The 24,778-nt window shown below is 45.6% G+C and overlaps 1 protein-coding gene across 1 annotated transcript in view; it reads left to right on the top strand.

Moving 5' to 3' along the window:
* Positions 1–24,778, top strand: part of LOC146861658 (cytochrome P450 27C1-like) — a 179,781-nt gene that overhangs the window by 108,694 nt on the left and 46,309 nt on the right. Inside the window, exon 7 of the mRNA XM_085646011.1 lies at positions 24,495–24,573. Within this exon, the coding sequence (XP_085502137.1) occupies positions 24,495–24,573 (79 nt within the window). The remainder of the gene's footprint in view (positions 1–24,494; positions 24,574–24,778) is intronic.

Genomic DNA, 24,778 nt, shown 5'->3' with positions numbered 1-24,778 from the left:
ATGGCAGCTCGGGATCGAGCCAGCCGACACCCGGTGCCGAAAAACAGCATCCGGCACCGAAGACTGCAAAATCCAGCTCGACTCCGAAACCACCGGTGCCGAAGCCTGGACACTCGGTGCCGACCAAACACAAACACAAATCTGTCGGCACCGACGCTCCGGCGCCGAAACATCATTCGACGCCGAAACACCCGGAGACCTCAAAAAAGCATGGCGCACACAGACCATCGAAACCCCCGGTTCCGAAATCACCGGTGCCGACAGACGACTCGACACCGTTGGCTCCGTTTACACCAGACCCTTTACAAAAGACTTTGTCCAAAGATCCAAATACTGGGCTTTTGACTTTAACTACCAAGAAAAGACGCCTTGATGCTCCGGCTCCTCCTCCTCCACCCAAAAGGAAGGACTCTGCTACTTCTCCCCTCAGAGTGCCCTCCCCACCACCGCCTCCCCTACCCACACCTCCTCCACCGCCTCCACCTCACAGGTCTCCGCCACCTTTACCTCACTACGATCCGGCCCCATCCCCAGATCCAGATGATGGGGATCCGGACAATTACCCGGCGGACCCCCCAATGGATCCCACTCCACCAGGGACCCCAGATCCATGGGAGGATTACAATAACCCTGATATACCCAATGTACCTCAGGACGACCTATACCCATCAAGGCCGTCTCCTCCAGAGGACTCCTTAGGGTTTCATCATTTAGTGCAGAGAGCAGCACACTACCATGGGGTGGACATGCACAGTGAACCAGTAGAAGAAGACTTCCTACTGGATACATTTGATATACAAGACAAATCTACTTCCATTTTACCCATGCTTAAGGGTGTCACCAAGCACGCTACAGAGGTGTTCAAAGACCCTGTTAGAGCCAGAGTACTGAACCCTAGAATAGAGAAGAAGTACAAGGCGGCACCCACAGACCCTGCTTACATCAAGGGCCCTGCTCCCCTAGATTCCCTAGTTGCCTCCACAGCTAGAAAGCGGGCTAACTCCCAATCCTCAGGAGATGCCCCACCGCCAGACAAAGAATCTAAACTTCTGGACGCGTCTGGTAAACGCACCGCCTCCCAAGCTGCAAACATGTGGCGCATTGCAAACACACAAGCACTGCTTGCGCGATATGATAGAGCACACTATGACGAACTAGAGGCTCTTATGCAGCACCTTCCAGAAAAATACAAGCACAAGGCTCATGACCTTATACAGGAGGGTAAACTAATCACAAACACCTCCATTAAGTGTGCCCTCGATGCAGCCGACACTGCTTCTAGGGCCATAAATACCAGTGTCCTGCTTCGCCGCCACGCCTGGCTCAGGATCTCAGGGTTCAAACCAGAAGTCCAGGCATCCATACTCAATCACCCCTTTGACCAGGAAACACTCTTTGGGCCAAAGGTAGACGAAGCGCTCGAAAAGATGAAGAAAGACACAGACACAGCAAAGTCTATGGGGGCACTCCGAACACAAGCCTCCAAACGTTCCTTTCGACGCTCGTCCTTTCGTGGCACAGGTAGAGGCTCCTCCACCGATAACGCCTCTTCCTCCTACAAGTCCCCTCCTCAAAATACCTTTTCAAAGGGCAATCAGAGAGGTGGTTACAGGGGTAACAACAATAAGGGCAGGGGCAAAACCAACAACACCCGTTCTGCCACCCCCCCCGCACAATGACTCCCCTCCGCTCCCCCCAGACCATTCCACTCCGGTCGGGGGCAGACTACAAAACTTTATCCACGTATGGGAGTCCATAACATCGGACAAATGGGTGACCCAAATTATTCGGTCAGGGTACTGTCTAGAGCTAACATCTACCCCACCCAATATCCCACCAAGGCACCGTCCAATGTCTCAAGAACATTCCACACTGCTCAAACAAGAGGTACTTTCACTCCTGCAAAAACATGCTATAGAGCAGGTCCCCGTCAACCAACGAAATCTAGGGGTCTACTCTCTATATTTCTTAATACCAAAGAGAGACGAGACCCTCAGACCCATTCTGGACCTCCGGCCTCTAAATGCCTACATACACTCAGACCATTTTCACATGGTCACTCTACAACAAGTCCTCCCACTCCTCTGCCAGGGAGACTTTCTCACAACCTTGGATCTGAAAGACGCATACTTTCACATTCCAATACACCCCTCTCACAGGAAATACCTCAGGTTCGTGGTGGACGGGCAACATTACCAATTCACGGTTCTCCCCTTCGGGGTCACCACCGCACCACGGGTGTTTACCAAATGCCTAGCAGTAGTAGCAGCACACCTCAGACGTCAACATATTCACGTCTTCCCTTACCTAGACGACTGGCTAATAAAAGCCGCGTCCTACGACCAATGTGTGCAGCATACAAACAGCACCATCCAACTGCTCCACCAGCTAGGCTTCACGGTGAACTACCAAAAGTCCCACCTCATACCATCTCACACAAAGCAATACCTCGGGGCCACTATAGACACCTCCAAGGGTATTGCCTATCCAAACTCAGCCAGAATCACAACCATTCAAGCCTTACGCAAAACATTCCTTCCTCAGCACTCTCTTCCAGCAAGAGTGTTTATGAAGCTCATAGGAATGATGGCGTCTTGCATTTTCATAGTGCCCCATGCAAGACTCCACATGCGTCCACTTCAAGAGTGCCTAGCACAACAGTGGAACCAGGCCCAGGGTCAGCTGACGGATCTGGTGTTGGTGGACGGCCGCACACATCACTCTCTGCAGTGGTGGAACACCACAAACCTTTCCAAAGGACGGCCGTTCCTGGACCCGGTTCCTCAAGTAACTCTAACAGCGGACGCATCGCTCTCCGGCTGGGGAGCGCACCTTCTACACCTCACCATGCAAGGTCTATGGACGCCACAGCAAAAATCGCTCCACATCAACCATCTGGAGCTCTTGGCAATCTTTCTAGCCCTAAAATCTTTCCAAAAACAGATTTCGGGCAAAGCAGTCCTCATTCGCACAGACAATATGACTGCAATGTATTATATCCAAAAACAGGGGGGGACACACTCTCCCCAGCTCTCCCGCTTAGCCCAGAGCATATGGAGATGGGCAATTCCTCAAAACATCTTTCTCCTGGCACAGCACGTTCCAGGCGTACAAAACACCATGGCAGATCTGCTCAGCAGACAAACGCAACAAATACACGAATGGGAACTGCATCCACAAGTTCTTCACCCCTTCTTCCAACAGTGGGGGCATCCTCAGATAGACCTCTTCGCCACCCACGAAAACAAAAAATGCCCAAGCTTCGCCGCCAGATACCCACACCCATTGTCCAAGGGCAATGCGATATGGATGAACTGGTCAGGCAGATTTGCATACGCCTTTCCACCTCTCCCACTAATTCCATTAGTGGTCAGGAAGCTACAACAGCACTCCCTCACACTCATTCTGGTAGCTCCGACGTGGGCCAGGCAGCCGTGGTACACCACGCTACTACAACTGTCAGTGGTACCACATCAAAAACTGCATCTATCCCCATGCCTCCTAACCCAGAACCATGGAGAAATCAGGCACCCGGACCCAGCTCAGCTCAACCTGGCGATCTGGCTCCTGAAATCCTAGAATTCGGATACCTTAACCTTCCCCCTGATTGTATGAACATCATCATGGAAGCCAGACGTCCTACCACTAGAGCATGCTATGCCGCAAAGTGGAAAAGATTTGTAATTTACTGCCGTAACAATACAATCAACCCTCTAGATGCATCCATACAGCACATCCTATGCTATCTACTCCATCTTCACAGGTGTAACCTGGCATACTCATCCATACGCCTACACCTAGCAGCGATCGCTGCTTATCTACAAAACAGGCAGCATTTATCACTCTTCAGAGTGCCCGCTATTAAAGCCTTCATGGAAGGCCTTAAACGAGTAATTCCTCCCAGGGCACCACCTTCCCCTGTATGGAATCTAAATTTAGTTCTTACACGACTAATGGGTCCGCCCTTCGAACCAATGCACAAATGTGAGCTACAGTTTCTCACCTGGAAAACAGCTTTCCTTGTAGCTATCACTTCCCTTAGAAGGGTTGGTGAAATACAAGCGTTCACCATACAGGAACCCTACATACAAATGCATCACAGCAAGGTCATACTTCGCACAAATCCGAAGTTTCTGCCCAAAGTCATTTCCCCCTTCCACCTCAATCAATCAGTGGAATTACCTGTCTTCTTCTCGCAACCCCAATCTGTTGCAGAAAGGGCCTTACACACACTTGATGTAAAAAGGGCGTTACTATACTACATACAAAGAACGCAACCCTTCAGGAAGACTAAACAATTGTTCGTTTCCTTCTCTCCACCACATAAAGGCAACCCCATTTCAAAATCAGGGATAGCTAGGTGGATTGTAAAATGCATACAAATTTGCTATCAAAAGGCAAAGAGAACATTATCTGTTCCCCCTAAAGCCCACTCTACAAGAAAGTTAGGGGCTTCTATGGCTTTTCTAGGGAATATACCCTTAGATGACATCTGCAAGGCAGCCACATGGTCTACACCGCACACCTTCACAAAACACTACTGTGTAGATGTGCATTCCAAGCAGCAAGCTAGGGTGGGCCAGGCTGTACTAAAGACACTTTTTCAAACAGCTGCAACGGATACCGGTGGTCGCCGCTAAGGTTGGGTACTGCTATATAATCTATGCTAAGTGTACAATCTGCAGCTCATATGCCTCGAACGGAATATGCTACTTACCAGTATGCATCTGTTCTTGGCATGTAGAGCTGCAGAGTTGTACATGCCCACCCGCCTCCCCGGCTACCTGTATCCGTTCCAGTACATCTTATTTAGATACAACACATGGGTTTCTCACTGTTATTACTACGCTCCATCATTTCCCTGTTGGCGAAAAACAATCTGAGGATGGAGCCGAAGCCCATGCGCAGTACGGACCGAAGGAGGAGTCACCAAACTCGTGACTTCCAAAGACTGTCCAAGAAGAAAAACAAACTGCAAACATCCGGGCCCAACACCAGATGGCGACCTATGCTAAGTGTACAACTCTGCAGCTCTACATGCCAAGAACAGATGCATACTGGTAAGTAGCATATTCCTTATGCTGCACAGGGCTGTCTGCAGAAGCAGGAGAATTTTTGCAGGAGATAGTGGGAATACAATGGTTTTGATGTGTAAACAACTTCTTTTGTAAAGTGGTATTGCCAAAATAATGGTACTGTGTGTGTTTTTGGAAAACAATAATGCTAGTTTATAAATAAATAAATAAAAAAGAGTAAATGAGTTTGCAGAGTCTGGTCAGTAATTGGTAAGTATAAGATCTAGTAACTACTTTATTACATTATAGAGGTCATATAGTGGATTTAAATTACCATGTTGATCGGGTGTGGCCTTTTGAAAGCCACTTCAGTTGACTGTGTTCCCAGAACAACACCATCTCCTCCTTTAACATTTTAACCACCAAAATCCTTCTATACTGACTGCCCAATCTGAGGAAAGGCAAAACAGGTGGTTGCAAAGAAAGCTCTTATACCAGCAACACACTGGGAGGTGGAGAGGTAGATTCTAAAATAGGTAGTATTGATGTGGAGAAGATTCCTATATTCTCTAACATCTTTCTCACAATAGTCTCAAAACCAGCTGCAAAATAGACCTCTATCAGCAGGAGTAAGTCCCATCTAAAAAGGCACTGATTGACTTGAAGAGGCAGAAGGGCGAGCAACTCCATTAACATGTCCAAGTCACTCATAGCGAAAGAAAAACATGTATGCAATGCATTGCAGCAAAGTGGCTGGGGCAAGCACCACTCCAAGTAACAACTCACATACAACGGGAGATGATGTAGGAATTTCAAGAAGCTAGTTGTGTAGTCGCATGAACACAGAATGATCAATATATCTAGTAACATCCCAGAAGAAACAGAACACAGAGACATCAAAATACACAAACACCTAGACATAGAGGTACCTATTAATGCAGGCCTACAACCACAACTGTAAACAGACTTCAATAAATGTGGTCTCTCACGCACACAAACAGCAGATATACCAAAACACAAAGGTTCACCTTTTAGGTCGAAGCCTACCAGACAGCACAGTGGTCTGGTTGCAAAGACTTTTGGGGAACATTCCAGAAGCTTACCTAGACATGCATTCTGCCTATTGCTTACCATTGACTTTGCCTTTTGTTTTTCTCATTTGCATGCTTTCTATTAATTGGCTTTATTTGTTTTCAGCCTAACTTAGTCCGTCAGGTGAAGCATAACCTTTTTACTACCTCCCTATGTGGCTATTTGTATTGTTCTGGCATGCGTCCAACTTTATAGGATCCAGCATTTATGGTGAACGTTCGCATGATTTATGTTTTATATTTGATGTTTGCTTGGCAGACTTACAGAATCCTCGAGTTTACACTGGCCTCCAGTACACTGTTCTATGGAGTGACGGGTTTCTTTGCCTATAACATCTAGCCTTGAAAAAGTCCTTTGGACGAAACACGTGTCCGCTGCCAGTGTGTTTTTGTACATGGATCTTTGGGAAGAAGAGAAAATAAAGACAAAACAACATTTTATGGACTCCCTGTGTTTACTAAATTGGCTACTACCTACATTACAATTTGGATTGATTCGGTGTGCCTCTGCAAATGTGCATGATATAATATATATATATATATATAATTGTTTCAATTAATGGTAAGGCTAAATGTATATACCTGGAAAGGGACTATTAGTTATAGATTCCTTACCTTAGAATTACCCCCAGGCGTCAGACCTGCTCATCGGTAGGTGGCATCGGTCGACTCCGCGTTTGTTGGCCCCTGCAAGCTGACGTCCATTCTTTCTTTTTCTGCGCCAGCCAGTGCAGATCCGGAGAGAGCGGTACCCTTGGTCACCTTTGACTAGCACTTTTTCGACTTTTGTCGACATCTTTTTCAAGTCGTTCGACTGTGGGTGCACGTAGGGATGTCCCATCGTCGGACCGGCTTCAAGCCTTGTGACTCCTCTCACAAGCTGTGTCTGTCACAGATCTGCACCTCGTGTGCTTCTGGTGCTTGGAGCATGACCACCACCTGAAGTCGTGCTCCTACTGTCCGGCCATGAACCCGAAGTCTTTGCTGGAGCAGTCCCGAAAGCTCCTGGAGGCCTGGCCGTCGGCTCCGTGCTGCTCAATGACCCTGCCAAAAAACCAATGCACAAAGAAGAAGGAGGAGACGTCAGGCCGCCAGGAGGTGCAGAGACCAAGAAACTGGGTCGAGGACGAGGTAAACTCCAGTAACTCACGGAATAGGCGAAGCCAATGGTAATCTCGAAAAACATAGTGATACTAGAAGCTAATACTATAATCAATTTAGCCAATATCGACCTCACGGCAGCGGAAACCCAACTTTTATCTCTAGGACTATCCTACTTCCCAGAGTCTAACTTTAATTATACATGGACGAGAGCGGACATTTATAAATACATCAGGAAATTGAAGCTAAAAAAACTCCATCAGCAACGACCAAACCCTGATCAATTGAGCAATCCCACACTAATGCAGAGTACAGATAGTACTGCCGGGTTAACAGTCTCTTCTGTCGGACTACTCCAAGATCTGTGTGAATTGGAAAGTGGAACTGAAATCACAAACTGAAATCAGCACCATTGCCATGTAGGAGTATGTGCAAAACCGACTACTCCTTTTTTTAAATAAATCCAAATTTTTCTCTATTATGGTTCGTGATAACTTGGATGTTTTCAGCGAACTTCAAGAAATTGAATATCATTACGAACGGATCAACCAGAAAATATACCAACCATGAAAGGAAATTTAATCAACTTATTACCAAGCTAAGAGAAGAAAAAATGTGGTAATTAGGAACTCCGATAAGGGCGGTAATTTCGTCCTATTGCCAATGGATGAATACATGAAGGAGGCGTACAGTCTATTGAATGACCAGGAATGTTATAGGAAAAGTTCTCCACTAAATTTAAAAGCATGCAAGACTCATTTTTTTAAACACCTTTTAGCGTGGAAGAGTCTGGGACGTCTCAGTTGGGAGGAGTATACATTTCTTAAAAAGGAGCATCCTATGGTCCCGGTAATCTGTTTTATTCCCAAAATTCATAAGAACATTGAGAGACCACCGGGGAGGCCCATTATTGCAGCCTGTGATGGACCGTTGGAGAATATGTCCATATACATAGACTTCTTTCTGCGGGTGTTTGTTAAAAACCTGAAGTCCTATGTGCAGGACACGTGATTGTTTAAGAAAAATTAAGGACATACGTTGGAATTCAGAATATATGCTTATTGCTTTAGACGCATCTTCCCTATACACATGTATCAGGAACAAGGATGGCATTAGAGCTGTGGAGTACTTTCTCAACACCAGGCCAATCATTTATGCACAACACACTAAGATGGTACTTGACATGTTGCTCTTCTGTTTAGAGAATAATGTATTTTTGTTTAATGGCAAGATGTTCCAACAAACACAGGGAGTGGCAATGGGGGCCAGCTTCGCCCCCAGCTATGCCTGTTTGTTTATGGGCTGGTGGGAGGAGCTGGTCCTCATGAGGCAATATAAGGAAATTTATGATACCAAGATGGTTTCCTGGCTGCGCTTTATCGATGACCTGTTAATTGTGTGGAGAGGGAGTGAAGAAAGTGCCATTGAATTTATTGATTAGATCAATCAGAATGATATCAATTTGAAGTTTACATCTACCATAGAGACACAGTTACATTTTTAGTTGTGCAGGTCCTAGTTAGAAATAACGTTTTATCAACCACCCTTTTTAGAAAGCCAACGGCTGGAAATACGGTATTGCATGCTTCGAGTGCCCATCCTCCCCATCTCATAAAAAGAATTCCTTATGGGGAGATATTGCATATCTGACGCATTTGTAGTAATAATGAGGATACCAAAATAAAGCAGACAGAAAGCCGGGCTCGGTTTCTGGCTAGTGGGTACAGAATGGAAATTGTAGATGCAGCAATAACTAGAACAAAAAAAAAAGGGGCCCGAGATGACCTATTCACATACAGGGTCACAGAGGGAAGTGGGGATGACCATAAAGAAACAAAGACAGCAACCCACCAGGCTCATTCTCTCGTACTCCAAGCAGGAACAGCAAAAAAGGGCTATAGTAAGACGTAACTGGCATTTCATTCAGGATGACCCGGTGATTGGTAAGTTAGAACCATCCAATCCATCGATAACATTTCGGAAAACCATGAGCATGGGCAATATGCTACTGAGCAATAACCAGGATATACAGTATAAGAATCAATGGTTAACGGCCAGAAGGGGCTTTTTTAAGTGTGCTACATGTAAAGCCTGTCAGTTTGGCTTACACAAGAAGTTCTATACAACAGCTTTCTCTACTAAGGTCTGTGAAATTAATCCGCACCTTACCTGCAAAACAGAATTTGCTGTTTATGTATTAAAATGTAGCTGTAACTTCAAATATATAGGAAGCACAAAACTGTCCGTACACAAAAGAATCCTACAGCATATCCGGGCAATATCCAATAATGACCCTAGTTAACCAGTGGCCAGAAACTTTAAGGCAACTCATGACAGTAATCCTAGACATCTAAAATATTATGTCATAGAGGCAATTCCTTTATCTAAAAGAGGGGGAGAATGGGACGCTAATTGAGGCGCCTAGAAACTACTTTCATTTTGGAATTTGATTCAAGCAGCCAGGTGGTCTCAATACTACTGAGGACCTGCACATGTTTTTATGAGCTGATACTTCATAAATTTGATCTAAGATGTTATAATATGAGTGTAAGGATGACATTTATTTGTATGTGTTTAAGAGGATGCAGTGGACAGAATTGGAATAATTAATATCAGTAATTTTTGCGCCATCGCAAAATATAATGTTTTCAATTAGGCCTCCTTCACACAAGGTGAAAAATGAGATGAATTGGTCCACAATAAGTTTTTTTAATATATTTTCTGGTTTTTATTCTTATTTATATCCATATTTATGCATTTTAACAATTGGTTCAAGACATATTATTAATCAATATATGTGTTTTATTGGGAATCAGCTGTTATTTGTGACAATAGTGATTATTTATTGATCTATTTATGGATGCATCCCAGTTCCCTTGAAACCCGTGTACTTGCACCTTTGAGCTCAATTTTGCACATGCATGATCAGGCATTGCATATGATAATTATTGGGTACACATCCAGTTCCAATCAGAATGTAGCTTTGACCCAATATTTTTCAGTATTTTGTATGTTGTTTACACTGGCACTTTTTGAAATCAGTACTGTAGCACATCGTCACCTTAATTTTGGATCAATGTAAGGCGCAACCAATGTAGGTTCACAGAAATAGACCCACATTAATGGATTGATAGTTATTAAACCGATTTTATCCATTATGAAAGCCTTTTACATTACACTGTGTCAACAATTTGGTGCCCCTAATTGGAATTTTAGTGACGGTAATAACAGGTACCTGGTTTTAACTTCTTTCTTATCACATTTGGTAGGGGCACATTCTTTTTGATTCATGTATAGCTTTGGACTGGAAAAGGGATTCTTTTAGCATTCAGGCTGTTACTGTTTTCCATTAACATCATTGATAACCATGTAGTACATTATGAACTGATTTACAATTTATTTGTTCCCGAAATATATGTGTATTATACCGTTTTAATCTAGTCATCTATCATAAATGCAACAAACAATCTTAGGACTTTAAAAGACGGTTTTACATTCTAAGTACTGTCATGTGATCAAGGCCGCTAGTTCGCCAGAAACGTGTTATGGCAGATTTTGTTTGGCAATAAAAAAGTAATTGCACTTACTTTGGGTCCGCGCTCGTTTTCCATGGCGGTGGAGTGGCAGCGAGGTGTTGGGTATGGATATAGTGATGTCACTGACCATGTCATGAGTGATGTAATATGTGACGTCATCAGCAGTGCATTGCGGGCGCGTGGTTATAGTTAGCTGAACTAACTATAACTGGGGAATTTCAATGGTTTTGTACGAGTGAAAAGTCCAGCTAACTATAACGCCCCTGAAACCTATGGTTTTTTCAGTGAATTTCTAAGGTTTTTTTAAATGCTAATTCCTAACTATAACGTGCCTGAAACCTATGTTTTTTTAAGTGAATTTCAAAGGTTTTTTAAATGCTAATTTCTAACTATGCCTACAGAGATAGGACATGTGAAGAAAGAAGAAAAAACGCACAGAAAGAAAAAAAAGAAATGCAGAAAGAAGCAACAGAAGTCCTCAAAGACGAAGAAAAGTGCAGGAAGAAGGATAACGTGCAGAAAGAACAAACAGAAGAGCAGAAAGAAGCCTTGTTGCAAAATCATCCTCTTCCCTCAACTTTTTCAGACGGATACTGGTGGTAACTGAGTCGGACTAACCAAACCTAGAGCCAGTGCTATGTTAAAAGACACTCAGAATACAGTGAAAACACCTACATACACTAGAGAACACTATGCGTTGGGTTCCCCCTGTGATCAGTATGACCTCCTCTGTAAGCCCCTAGTATATAATCGGGCAGGGGATTAACACTACCTCTTAAAACGCGCCACAGGGCGTGTTTGCACACGTCACCTCAGGCCCTGTCCCCTCACTTCCCCACTGTGTAAACACGCCCTGTGGCCGTTTTAAGTTGGGAGATTAATTCTCCTTGAATTCTGAGGGTCCAACTAGACCACTAGGTACCTCCAGTAAGCGCCACAGAGCTGCGTTGCAGAGAGATGTAAAAAGAGGCACGGCCTAGACCACCTCTCTGCAACGCAGCGCAGTGGCGCTTACTGGAAGAACCTGGAGTGCTAGTTGGCCCCCAGGGTCCCTCAGGATTGAAGGGGAATTATTTCCCCAACTTAAAACGTGCCACAGGGCGTGTTTGCACACGTCACCTCAGGCCCCGTCCCCTCACTTCCCCAGTGTGTAAACACGCCCTGTGGCCGTTTTAAGTTAGGAGATTAAGTCCCCTTGAATCCTGAGGGTCCCTAGGGTCCAACTAGCCCACTAGGTAACTCCAATAAGCGCCACAGAGCTGCGTTGCATAGAGGTGTAAAAAGGGGCTCGGCCTCAGAACACCTGTTTGCAACGCAGCTCCCTGGCGCATACTGGAGATACCTGTTGGGCTAGTTGGCCCTCAGGGACCCTCAGTATTGAAGGGGAATTAATTCCCCAACTTACAACTGGCCAGGGGGCGCGTTTGCAGAGTGCTGCAAGGAGGGGACGTGGCCTCCGGCACAATGACGATCTTTTTTTTTTTTTTTTTTTTTAAGGAGGGCTGTGTGGCCCCCCTTCTTTTTCTAATTTACTGGCCCTGGGGACCCCATCCCCCAGGGCCTGCACCCTAATTTTTTTTGTTGAAAAAAATACATTTGACCCTCCCAAGGCCTTAATCGGCCCCGGGGACCCCAACTCCCGGGTCATGGCCTTTTGTTTTTTTAATTCTTTAGGAGGGGGCTGCGTTGCCCCCCTCCTCAGGCCACTTATGGCCCCGGGGACCCCCTCCCCCGGGGCCGGCCTTTGTTTTTTATTATTTTAAAAAAATATATATTTATAGAAACACCTAGGACATGCTGGACAAACCGTATGTACCTATCGCCATGACGATTTGCGTGATATTCATTAAAAGGCGACTATGCATAGAATGAATCCACATGGAATGTATTTACACTGCTAGTGAAGCTCTGACGTGTCTGACGCCCTACCATGCCTAATCCCGGCACCCCTGCCGGTGGGTACTCTCCAAGTAGACACCCTTCTCGTTTATTTATACAAACATGGGTAGCTATTGACGGGCACATTTAATATACACGCACACCAAGCCATTCAAAGGGGATTCGACAAAAATTCGACCAAACTATGCAAGAAACCCCCTTCACGGTTAATAAAACACACATCCACCGCCGGATGTGTAATACTTTTTATTTTACTCTCTGGAAAGGAGACGCACCTCACTTGAGAGTCACAGCGTGCTCCTGGCTGAGCCCAATGCTGTTACACCCACCAGTGCCCGCCGAGTGCCTCACACCTCTGTGTTGTATTCCACCAGCTAGTGCGTATGCTAGGACACTCTCTAGCCCATGTGCACTGTAACACCACCCCGTGAATATGTCATGCCACACTTGCCTTCGCACGGGTTATATTGCCCCATCTAACGTGTCTTCCTCGATGCCTATGTTATAACGCACATCGCTATGCCATACATATTACAATCTGGGATCCATATCTTTGTCACAGTGCATATGCAACGTTACACTCCCTAGCACATATTTTATATTACAACTTTAGAGACTAGTTAGGTTACACAACACTGCTCTGTGCATATTACACTCCAAGGCGCATATCGCATAGCACGCGCTAGTGCCTGTGCTATCTCGCGCTCTCCAATGAATCTGTCATTGCGCACAATGTATTGCATATTATATTTCACGCCCCGGTTCATCTTATAGCACACTTTTTGGTGCATAGTCTATACCATATACTGTATCTAGTTTTCATTTTCAATCGTGCTCTCAGGACTATGTTCTATATAACACTGCGTCCACCTACCCTTTTCACGGGCATTACATTTTGCGATGGGGGGGTGGAGGGTCAGGGGGTGTTTCTGCCAAGTGAGCCCGGAGTCACAGTCACAAACGTCCTCTTCTTCCTGAATAAAAGTGAGATTATGCTGCATACTTGTTCATATTTTAAGTAGTTCGCACAGACACACATTTTAAAAACAATAAAGACCCACCTTCTCTGAACAGTTAGCTTGCTGCCCCATCCGCCTCCTCCCTATTCTCTGTTGTCTGAATCCATGGACTAGCCTCCTCCCTCCTGCCATGCATGGTCTGATGTGCTGCCACTGCCCTCCATTTAGCACGATGTACCAGTCCACTCCTCCTGCCCTCCTTTGCCCAATTCTATGGCCCATCATTGACCTCCTGCTTAGCCTCTGTGCTTAGCTTGCTGCCCCTATTCTCCTTCCCCCTGCCCTCCGATGTCTTTGTGCATGCCCCTGCTCCATCCTTTTTGCCCAACATGTTCCATGGACCTGCCACTCCTATCTACTCTGAGTGTTCTGTTGAGCTGCCACTCCCCTCGCACCTGCCTAGCATTGTCAGATGACTGTAACCTGTCCCTGCCACCTCCACCCTGCCTGTCCACATGCCATGCCCCTATCCCCTTCCTCCTGTCCTCCATGGTCCATTTTACTGCCACACCCTTCTGCCCTCCCTGGTCTGTTGTGCTGTAACTGCTCCTCCTGCCTGCCCCGCGCGGTCTGTTGTGAGGTCCCTTCCCCTGAACTCTCTTGTCTGTGCCCAGGTCCTGACCCTCCCTTCTATCCTCCATGGTCCTTTGTGCATGCCCCTGCACCCTCCTTCTTGCCCATCATAGCCATTGTGCTGCCACTAACCCTCCCGCTTGCCATGCATGGGCTTCTGTGCTGCCATGGCCACTCCCACTTTCCCTGTGTGGTCAGCTAGCTGCCCCTGACCCCCTCCCACCTTCCCTCCATGGTCTGTGTGTATGCCATCATAGTCTCATTGTTGCTCTCCATGGTGTGTCTTGTTTCTAGTGCCCATCCTGCCTGACCTCAATGGTCATCTTGCTGCTCCTGCCCTGCCCCCTAGCCCCCAGCCCTCTGTTTCCATGTGCAGACCCCTATTCCCTCCCTCCTGGCTTGTCTGTTCCATTGTAATGCCCCTGATCTGTCCCTCCTGCCCTTTGTGGTCTGTTATGCTGCAGCTTTCTCTCCTGTCTGTCCATTATGGTCCGCTAGCTACCATTGCCTCTTCCCCTCTGTTCTCTGTTGTCCATGTGCATTGTCCTGTCCCCTCCCTATTGCTTTCTATGGATTGTTGTGCTGCACTCCCGTCCCGCATGCGCTGTGTGGTGTATTGTGCTGCTGCAAACCCTGATGCCTGCCCTGTAGGGTCAGTTTGGTGCACCTCTCCATGTCCCTCCTGTCCTCTGTTATCCGAGTGCATGTCCCTACCCCAATTCCTCCTGCCTATCATGATCCAATGTACCATACTTGCGAAAATTTTGAACTTGGTAAGAGGGATATTGATTTTCCTCTTTGAGTTACATTGAAAAAGAGGAGATTGTGGACAGGAGACAGATCAAATAAAGCCCATTTGAGCTTAAAAACATTGGACGTTTCCTGGCTGAATCGGGTCTGTTGGCATGTATGGTTGTACTACCATTGCCTCTTCCTTCTGCCCACAATGGTCTATTACATTGCCACAGCCTCTCTTGCAAGTCCTGTATTGTTGGTTTGTTGCCCCTGCCCCCCTTTCCACTGCCCTCCATAGTCTGTTGTGCTGCCACTGCCCTTCCTGCCTGCCCAGTGTGGTCAAATTGTTGCATCTGCACTCTCCTACCTGCCTTCAATTTTCAGAGTCTGTGCCCCTGGCCTCTGCCTCTCAACAGTATCCCAATGAACAACTAGATTGCTAACATTCTATATTTATTACAAAAGTGTGGAACGTCTGATGTCATCTTGATGTAATCAAAACTGTAATACCTAGAGTATTTCCTTTAGAAATTACATGTATGAGAGGGTCTTATTTGCATCAAAATTATGGTTGGTGCTCTAAAAAACTAAAATGAGGACATATTTCTGAGTTTTCAAATAGCGACAAAGAACTTTAAAATTATTTGTAATTTTTGTTTTTTTATCCAGTTGACCACTTGATTAAATGTTGCACCTAGGGGAGAGGATGTGGTGTTACTTCCAGAGCTGCAGACTTTGCAACTGGGGATTCAGGTTGGAGTTTCTGCTTCAGCTCAACATTCTGTGATTCTGGTCAAATCACTTAATCTCCCCATGTCTACAACCAAAATGAATTTGATCTTGTGTGATGTAACCAATGCTCATGTAAAGCACTCCAATACCTGACAAGTCTGCACTATATAAAACTGCAAATACTCAAAAAAATAAGTGCACACTTCTGTCATTGGGCTACATGTGGGCTACATCTGGGTGATATTTGTGCTGCATTTGGGCTCTTTTGTCTCTGGTGGCCATCTTGGGAGATTTCTTGGTTATGAAGTTTCCTAATTTCCTCATTTACTGCAGTCTCCTCAGTAGGAAAATGCTTTCAGTTTTTTACTTTGATTCCATCAAGAAGGTATTCAGATATGTCACACATTTGCCATAAATTCTGAATGTTAGCAATCTAGTTGCTCATTAGATCACTGTAGTAAAGCTACTGCTCACCACGGAAGTCTGCTGCTGGTATTAAAATTGCATGTTTCAGTCTGCATGTCAGAATTTTTTTATGAAATAGAAGAGGATTTGAGAAGTCAAAATGTGCCCTAATTTTTCTTTCTGCAGCACTAATCATAATTTCTATGGCAAAAGGAACCCCCTCATTTTGTTCCTTTTTAAATTAAATGTTTTAAGAGTTACCGCTTTATTCCAACCAAGATGGCTTCAGGTGTGCCATACGTTTGTCATAAGTAGGACTGTTAGCGCTCTAGTTGTTCTTTAGAACACTCTGGGAAGCTGCAGTAGAACACAAAGGAATCAACTGACCGTCTCTGCCCTTGTTGGATGTACATGTTTTACTGAGAATGTCAGACTTCATTCTTACATGACTGAGAAAGATAATGTGAATTTACAGAAAATATGCTCTCAGTTTAGCTTATAGATCACCTTCCAAACCTCTGTGGGAAAAGCATGAGAAAATAGTTTTCTCTCAAACATGATTCATGATATCACAGCAGAAGGCTTTTTCACATGGTAAAATCACCTTAGAACACACCACAATTCCTAAAATGAGTATGGTACCATCAACAAATGATTTATAATGTAACTAAAGTCTTAAAACCTTCTATTAACTGCAATGCTTTTTAATGAGGTGCTATCATGTATATTGGTTCCAAGATGGCTGCCAACACTTCTTGGATGAAGTGCTGACAGCCAATCAGATCTCACGATGAGATGTGTGGTTAGGCTCCGCCCAGATATATATGTGATTTTACTTTTGATTTTCTCAGGAACTACTGAACGGATTTACACCATTTAAGCAAAAGGCACGAGTCTGAACTGAAGACTACCTCTTTGCCAAATTTGGTGTAATTCTGTTCAGCACTTCGGGCTGTAGCTGTGTCAACAGGTCCTATGGGAAAATGCATGGGGAAAACGCGTTTTGGGACCCCCCTTTTTTCTCGGCCCCCGCTTGACGAATCACCGTGAAGTTTTCAGGATAGGGGCGGACCGGAGCTGGCCAAAAGTTTGGAAAATTTCGCAAACATTCATCAATCGACGCCAACGTTATTCCAAATAGAATGTTGCGGATTTCCTATGGAAAATAGGTCCTAACTATAACTACCTACTGGCGACTGCCAGTAGGTTTTTTTATATAGATGTGTATGTATGTGTGTGTGTGTGTGTGTGTGTGTGTATATATATATATATATATATATATATATATATATATATATATATATATATATATATATATATATATATATATATTTCTTACTAATGGTAAGGCTAAATGTATATACCTGAAAGAAACTATTAGTTATAGATTCCTTACCTTAGAATTACCCCCAGGCGTCAGGCTGGATCCAGATAATTTTTCTCTTAGCAGAATCCCTGCGCGTCGGTAGGTGGCGTCTGTCGACTCCACTTTCGTTGACCCCTGCGCACTGACGTTAGTTCTTTTTTTTTTTCCACGCCAGCCAGTGCAGATCCGGAGAGAGCGGTACCCTTAGTCACTTTTTGACTAGCACTTTTTCGACTTTTGTTAACCTCTTTTTCAAGGCGTGATGTCCCATCGTCGGACCGGCTTCAAGCCTTGTGAATCCTCTCACAAGCTGTGTCTGTCACAGATCTGCACCTCCTGTGCCTCTGGTGCTTGGAGCGTGACCACCACCCGAAGTCGCGCTCCTACTGTCGGGCCATGAACCCGAAGTCTTTGCGGGAGCGGTCCCGAAAGCTCCTGGAGGTCCACAAACAAGCATCCTGGGACTGGTTTCTGGGTAACACCCTTCATCAGCCAGGCTAGCTTGAATCCATGCCACTAGAGTCAAGCTATCCTGGCTGATGAGGTCTGAAAGTCCGAAACCGGTCATAGGATGCTTGTTTCCAGTCCAGGGAGGACCTTGCCTGGCAGTTCACAGCTCCACTTGGACTTACATTTGGTTTTTATTTTGGGGCATTTGAAACGGACTCACTTGAGAACATGTTTTGCACCACAGGGTCCAGAATGCTGAGCGATCAGGCACGCCCACTGGGGCAGGACTCTATTCACATAAAGGTGCTGTTTTCTCCGTTTTTTTCTGCTTCCATTACCTGCCACTGACGAAGGGATTTGACATCCTGAAACGCGTTTGGCTAAAGACTGCTGCGCGCCCTTTCAAGATTCCTGTTTGCAAGCTGCAATTAAATGAATTTGACGAGCCGATGGTGTGTGGTGGCTTCTTTCCGTGGGGCAACCTTGGTTTGAATATATATATATATATATATATATATATATATATATATATATATTTCAACTAATGGTAAGGCTAAATGTATATACCTGAAAGAAACTATTAGTTATAGATTCCTTACCTTAGAATTACCCCCAGGCGTCAGGCTGGATCCAGATAATTTTTCTCTTAGCAGAATCCCTGCGCGTCGGTAGGTGGCGTCTGTCGACTCCACTTTCGTTGACCCCTGCGCACTGACGTTAGTTCTTTTTTTTTTTCCACGCCAGCCAGTGCAGATCCGGAGAGAGCGGTACCCTTAGTCACTTTTTGACTAGCACTTTTTCGACTTTTGTTAACCTCTTTTTCAAGGCGTGATGTCCCATCGTCGGACCGGCTTCAAGCCTTGTGAATCCTCTCACAAGCTGTGTCTGTCACAGATCTGCACCTCCTGTGCCTCTGGTGCTTGGAGCGTGACCACCACCCGAAGTCGCGCTCCTACTGTCGGGCCATGAACCCTAAGTCTTTGCGAGAGCGGTCCCGAAAGCTCCTGGAGGTCCACAAACAAGCATCCTGGGACTGGTTTCTGGGTAACACCCTTCATCAGCCAGGCTAGCTTGAATCCATGCCACTAGAGTCAAGCTATCCTGGCTGATGAGGTCTGAAAGTCCGAAACCGGTCATAGGATGCTTGTTTCCAGTCCAGGGAGGACCTTGCCTGGCAGTTCGGGCTGAACTGTTCCCATTGGGCGCAGGGTCAAGACTGATTTGCTTATGGCTGGGTCCAAACTGGAATGGAATGGTGAGCAAAAAAACAATGGATTTAGGCCCAGATGTCTGCACTGGGGTGAATGTATGACATTGTTTCGCATTCTGTCCATCAATTGTTGTTTTTGCAATCTACCCTTTTGGACATGCCCTTTGATGGACGTTGCCTGTTTGGTGACAAGGCAGACAACGCGCTTGAGCGCTTCACGGACTCTAGGGCTTCTGCCAGGTCCTTGGGCCTTGCAGCGACTTCTCACCCCATGCAGTCTGTCTTTCGCCCCTTTCATGGCCATGGAAGGGGTGCCCCACCACGTCCCACCAGGCCGCACAAGCCTCCCAGCCTCTGCGCGGCCTGGGTCGTGGGACCCTGCGTCGTGGGTCCAAGGGCTAGAGGGCAGGCCAGTCCACAAGGCCCCCCCACCCTGCAGCTTCCTCCAAACCTTCCTAGTCCAGCAGGATCTGCCATCACCTTCCCCAACTGGCACAACATCACGTCAGACAGGTGTGTTTTACAGATGGTCCGAAGGGGCTACTCCCTCCCCTTCAAGACTACCCCTCCCTCCATGCCATCGACACTCCATCGCATGCCTAAGGATCACTTGGCCCTTCTGCGTCAGGAAGTTACGGCTCTCTTAGCCAAGGGAGCTATCAAGTGAGTCCCTGTGCCAGAAGTAGGTTGTGGTTGTTATTCCCACTACTTCCTGTAACCAAAGAAGGACAAAGGCCTGCGTCCTATCTTGGATTTCAGGCATGTCAACTGCTTTCTCCGGAAGGAGAAGTTCAGAATGTTAACATTAGCTCAGGTCTTGTCTGCACTCGACCCTGGAGACTGGATGGTAGCGTTTGACTTGCAGGATGCTTATTTCCACATCTCTGTCCTGCCAGCCCACAGGCATTACCTACGGTTCACGGTAGGCCACAAACCTTTCCAGTTTACCGTGCTCCCCTTTGGCCTTACCAGCACCTCTCGGGTGTTCACGAAAGTGATGGCGGTGGTCGCAGATCAGGGGTTCCAGTCTTCCCCTATCTCGATGACTGGGTGTTAAAGGCGAGCTTGCCCCAGGCTGTCGTCTCCCACCTCCAGACTACGGCAGACCTCCTGCAATCGCTGGGGTTCACTATCAACGTGCCGAAGTTGCACCTGATTCCCTCTCAGAAGCTCCTTTTCATCAGAGCAGTTCTGCATACAGCACAGTTTCGGGCTTATCCTCTGGAGTAGCGAGTCCAGGATATTCGGGCTATGATACTGATGTTTCAGCCTCCATCCCGGATTTCGGTGAGAATGACCATGAGGCTTGGCCTCATGGCCTCCTGCATCCTGCTGGTGGATCATGCCAGGTGGCATATACAGGCTCTGCAATGGGACCTGAAGTTCTAGTGGGCGCAGCATCAGGGGAATCTTTCCGATTGCACCCAGATCTCGGAGGGCACTGCACACCAATTGCAGTGGTGGATAACGGACCAGGATTGGGTTAATGTCAGATCCCTCTCCCTTCTCCCCACAGAGTTCACAGTGGTGACAGATGAGTCACTCCTGGGATGGAGCGGCCACATTGGTGAGGCGGAGATCAGAGGCCTCTGGTCTCCGGTGGCGCCCGGGCTTTACATCAACCTTCTGGAGCTTCGGGCGATTTGTCTAGCACTGAAGGCATTCCTTCCTTCTGTCAGAGAAAGGGTAGTGCAGGTGTTCATGGACAACACCCCTGCCATGTGGTACTGCAACAAACAGGGCTGGGTGGGGTTGTGGACCCTATGTCAAGAGGCTCTTCGCCTTTGGACATGGCTGGAACATCAGGGCATGTCCCTGGTGATTCAACACCTGGGAGGTTCTCTGAGCGCCAGGGTGGACGAAATCACCTGCCGGTGCATGATGGATCACAAATGGCGCCTTCACTCGAAGGTGGGGCAAGGTCTCTTTCAGCAGTGGGGAGAGCCTTAGTTAGATCTGTTTACCACCGAAGAGAACGTGCAGTGTCAGCAGTTCTGCACCTTGGAATTTCCAAGGCGGCACTCGCTTGGCAATGCTTTTCGTCGCGAGTGGAATTGCGGGCTTCTATATGATTTTCCGCCTATACGACTTCTGCCCAGAATGCTGAAGAAGATCAAGCGAGACCGGGCCCAAGACATTTTTGTGGCTCCGGACTGGGCACGAAGAGTCTGGTATCCCGAGCTCTTGAACATGGCCATCAATCCTCTGATCAGACTGCCTTTTGTGGAGGATTTTCTATCGCAGCACCAGACAGTCCTCCACCCAAACCTGTCCAGCTTCCACCTCCTTGCGTGGAGATTGAGCGGCGACAGTTGACTTTTGACCTTCCTCTCGAAGTCTGTAATGTCATCTTGGCAGCCAGGTATCCCTCCAATAAAATGGTATACGCCTGTAGACGAAATAAATTTGGGGCATGGTGCACAGCAAAGGCTATGGATCCCCTTCCTGCCATTCTTTCAGAGGTTCTCCTCTTCATTCTGTCTTTGGCTCAGCAGGGCTCAGCTCTGGGCACCCTTAAAGGCTATCTTTCTGCCATTGTGGCCTTTCTTCCCCTTCCTGATCAGCCTTCTCTTTTCAAGTCCCCTATTGTAAATTGGTTTCTTAAGGGCATTACTCACCTCTTTCCTCCTATTCCTTTCGTAATGCCCCTGTGGGACTTTAATCTGGTCTTAACCTACTGTATGTGTGCTCATTTCGAGCCACTGCATAATTGTCCTCTCAGACTCGACCTTAAAGACTGCTTTTCTGATTGCCATCACCTCTGCTCCCAGGGTGAGTGAGCTTCAGGCTCAATCTTCTAAAGCTCCTTTTCTTGCTGTCGATCCGGACAAGGTTGTCCTTTGAATTAGACCTTCTTTTTTCTTCCCAAAGTGGTTACCTCTTTTCACATAGGACAGACCATCACTTTGTCCACCTTCTTCCCGCCCCTGCATCCTTCCACTGAGGAGGAGAGACTCTACCGTCTGGATCCCAAACGTGTGTTATCATTTCATTTGGATCGCACAAAACAGTTCCATGTGGACGATCCACTCTTTATTGTCTTTGTGGGCGCCAAGAAAGGTCCGGCAGTGCAAAAACGGGCCATCTCTCAATGGGTCGTCCTTTGCATTAAGATCTGTTACTCCATGGCAAAAAAGGAGCCTCCGGTAGGACTGCGTGGCCATTCCACCAGGTCGACGACAGCCACTACTGCTTTGAGACGAATCCCCCACGGTGATCATCTGCCAGGCAGCCACTTGGGCATCTCTGCACACGTTCTGTAAACATTAGTGCCTGGATAGTCACGTCCGGAGATACAGCTTCTTTGACCATTCAGTTCTCCAGGGCTTTCTGGTATGAGCTTAGTTCGCAGACCCACCTCCGGGGTTGGTATTGCTGGGAGTATCTATTCTAAGGTAAGGAATCTATAACTAATATTCTCTTTCAGAAAAATATCGGGAAACGTTTAGATGATATGTCATTGAAAAAATAAACAGAACCCATGGTGTGAGTTTGGCCAGTAGGCTTTCATTAGATTTACGCAGGAGGAATATAGTTAGGACACTATCGTCGTCATGGAAGAACCACGAATGGGGCAGCGACATCACTTACAAAGCTGGACATGTTTTATTAAAACAGTGAATGACTATTTTGTACTGGTAAACATGATTTCTAACTTCTCTAACGATGTGTTTTAGTTTATACTTTTAACTAACCGTAGCTTCTTAATTTTTACACTTCTTGAGCTAAAATATGTCTGTATCTGCTCTTGCTGTGTGTTTTGTTACTCTACCTTTCACACACTTATACACACGACAGAAAGTGAAATGACAGGCGGGATCAAAGTTGAATGTGTGGAATGTCAATGCCATTCACTCTTCGGGCTTGCTTTACAAAAATCACTATAATTGGTGCTGTAATCCTCAACCCTCCGAGTCTATCTTATGTTTGGGCTGTTTGAAATGATCTGCTGTAGCTAACATTAGAGTGAACTCTGTATTCTTATTTCATTTTTGGTCTCGTCAGCATAACATTAGTGTGGAGCACTGCAATTCAGTGCTTGCATCTCCTATTTTTTTGTATTTGCGCTTATGGTATTTATTATTGCAATTTTACTCAAAGCACTTTACAAACAAAGAGAGACATGGTTCAAAGCAAAAACATGTAATGACAATGAAAATTGTTCTCATTCATTAAGCCCAGTTCTAGATGCTAACTGAAAAGGACGAGAGCGCAGCAATTTTCAACATGTATAGGTTTGAGGTTGCCCTCATAGAGACAGGCAGTTCATAGTACAGGAGAACAAATGAGCAGAAGTCTAGTGAAGCTCCTAGAGGTTCAGGAATGAACAAGAGAAACAAAGCAGTGGAGTTGCAAATTTAAGAGGAAGTATAAAGAGCAATTACAGAACATAAGTAAGGTGGAGCCAGTAAGTGAACAAATTTGAAAATACAACAAAAACTGAAACCTAATTGTTTTACACAGGTAGCCAATAAAGTTGTGCAAGGTAAGGTAAGATGTGTGTGATGCGGAAATAGAGAATAAAATGTGAGCAGAGGCGTTAACAATAAACTGAAGTAGAGGTATTATATATTTCTGGCGCCTCCATAGAGAGAACAGTATTAAGATGCAGCAGAACAAAACTTTGAAGCAGAGGTTTCAAAGAAGAAAAGGGAATATGTGAATGGAATTTGCATTTATTGTATTAATGAAAGCGACGACAAGTTCTAGAAATAGGCAGTTTGGTGAAGAGCGTTTAGGGAAGAGGCAAACTCCGCTCCAAATCAGGTGCAGATGTAGAGAAGTGTAGTAGAGATGGAGGAAATATATAATAGCTGGGGTGGAGAGATATATGAGACTACATAAAAGAGAATTTCACATTTTTGGGGTTACATTTAAAGAAGTGGGTGCACATGCGAGACTCAACTGCAGAAATACAGGCAGAGATGTGAGTTTACTAACATGCCATATATAGGAGTTTCAGGTTGACCCATATACACAAAATAACGTATTCAGTCTTTAGCTTTGATACTGTTAACTAAAGTGCACACAGACTAATGCCTGACTTAATAATGGATATGTGCACAGGATTTCTTTCTATGAGTTCCATAAAAAAAACAGCAGATGTTACATCACCAAATTGAGTGGCTAAACCCAATTTCTACATCTTAACACTTATATTCTTCTCTCACTGCAAAAATCTCAAAGCCTGCAATTCTCCAAAGCATACAGAAACCCCGTTTGCATATTTCTACAAAATAATTTGTATTAATAAATGCTACAAGCGGCATTCATAACGCAAATCTAAAAATCTAAGCATAATTTGGATCAGAGAATAGTTATAATTACTCTTTTCTTACTATTGTGATTTGCTTATTTGCAGGTTGTTTCCAGTATTGCCTGGAAATGGAAGAGTAACCCAAGATGATTTGATCGTTGGGGGGTATTTCATTCCCAAAGGAGTGAGTATTGCCTATGTTTTGTGAAGTCTAAAACCAAATAATTTCTGGGTTTGATGGAGGGTAATAATTGTATGCTAGGGTTTGATTGGACTCAGAGGTAATTATACCATTACCAACTGTTCTTATCTCCTACTCTCTAACATTTGTCAATGGAGGTAAACAAGATAAAACGGATACAAAATAAAGGAAGTTGGTGAAGATAAAG

Source organism: Triturus cristatus, chromosome 3_1 (genome assembly GCF_964204655.1).
Source record: "Triturus cristatus chromosome 3_1, aTriCri1.1, whole genome shotgun sequence".
NCBI lineage: Eukaryota > Metazoa > Chordata > Amphibia > Caudata > Salamandridae > Triturus > Triturus cristatus.
The sequence above is the reverse complement of the archived record's forward strand: the minus strand, read 5'-3'. Positions and strand labels throughout refer to the sequence as shown.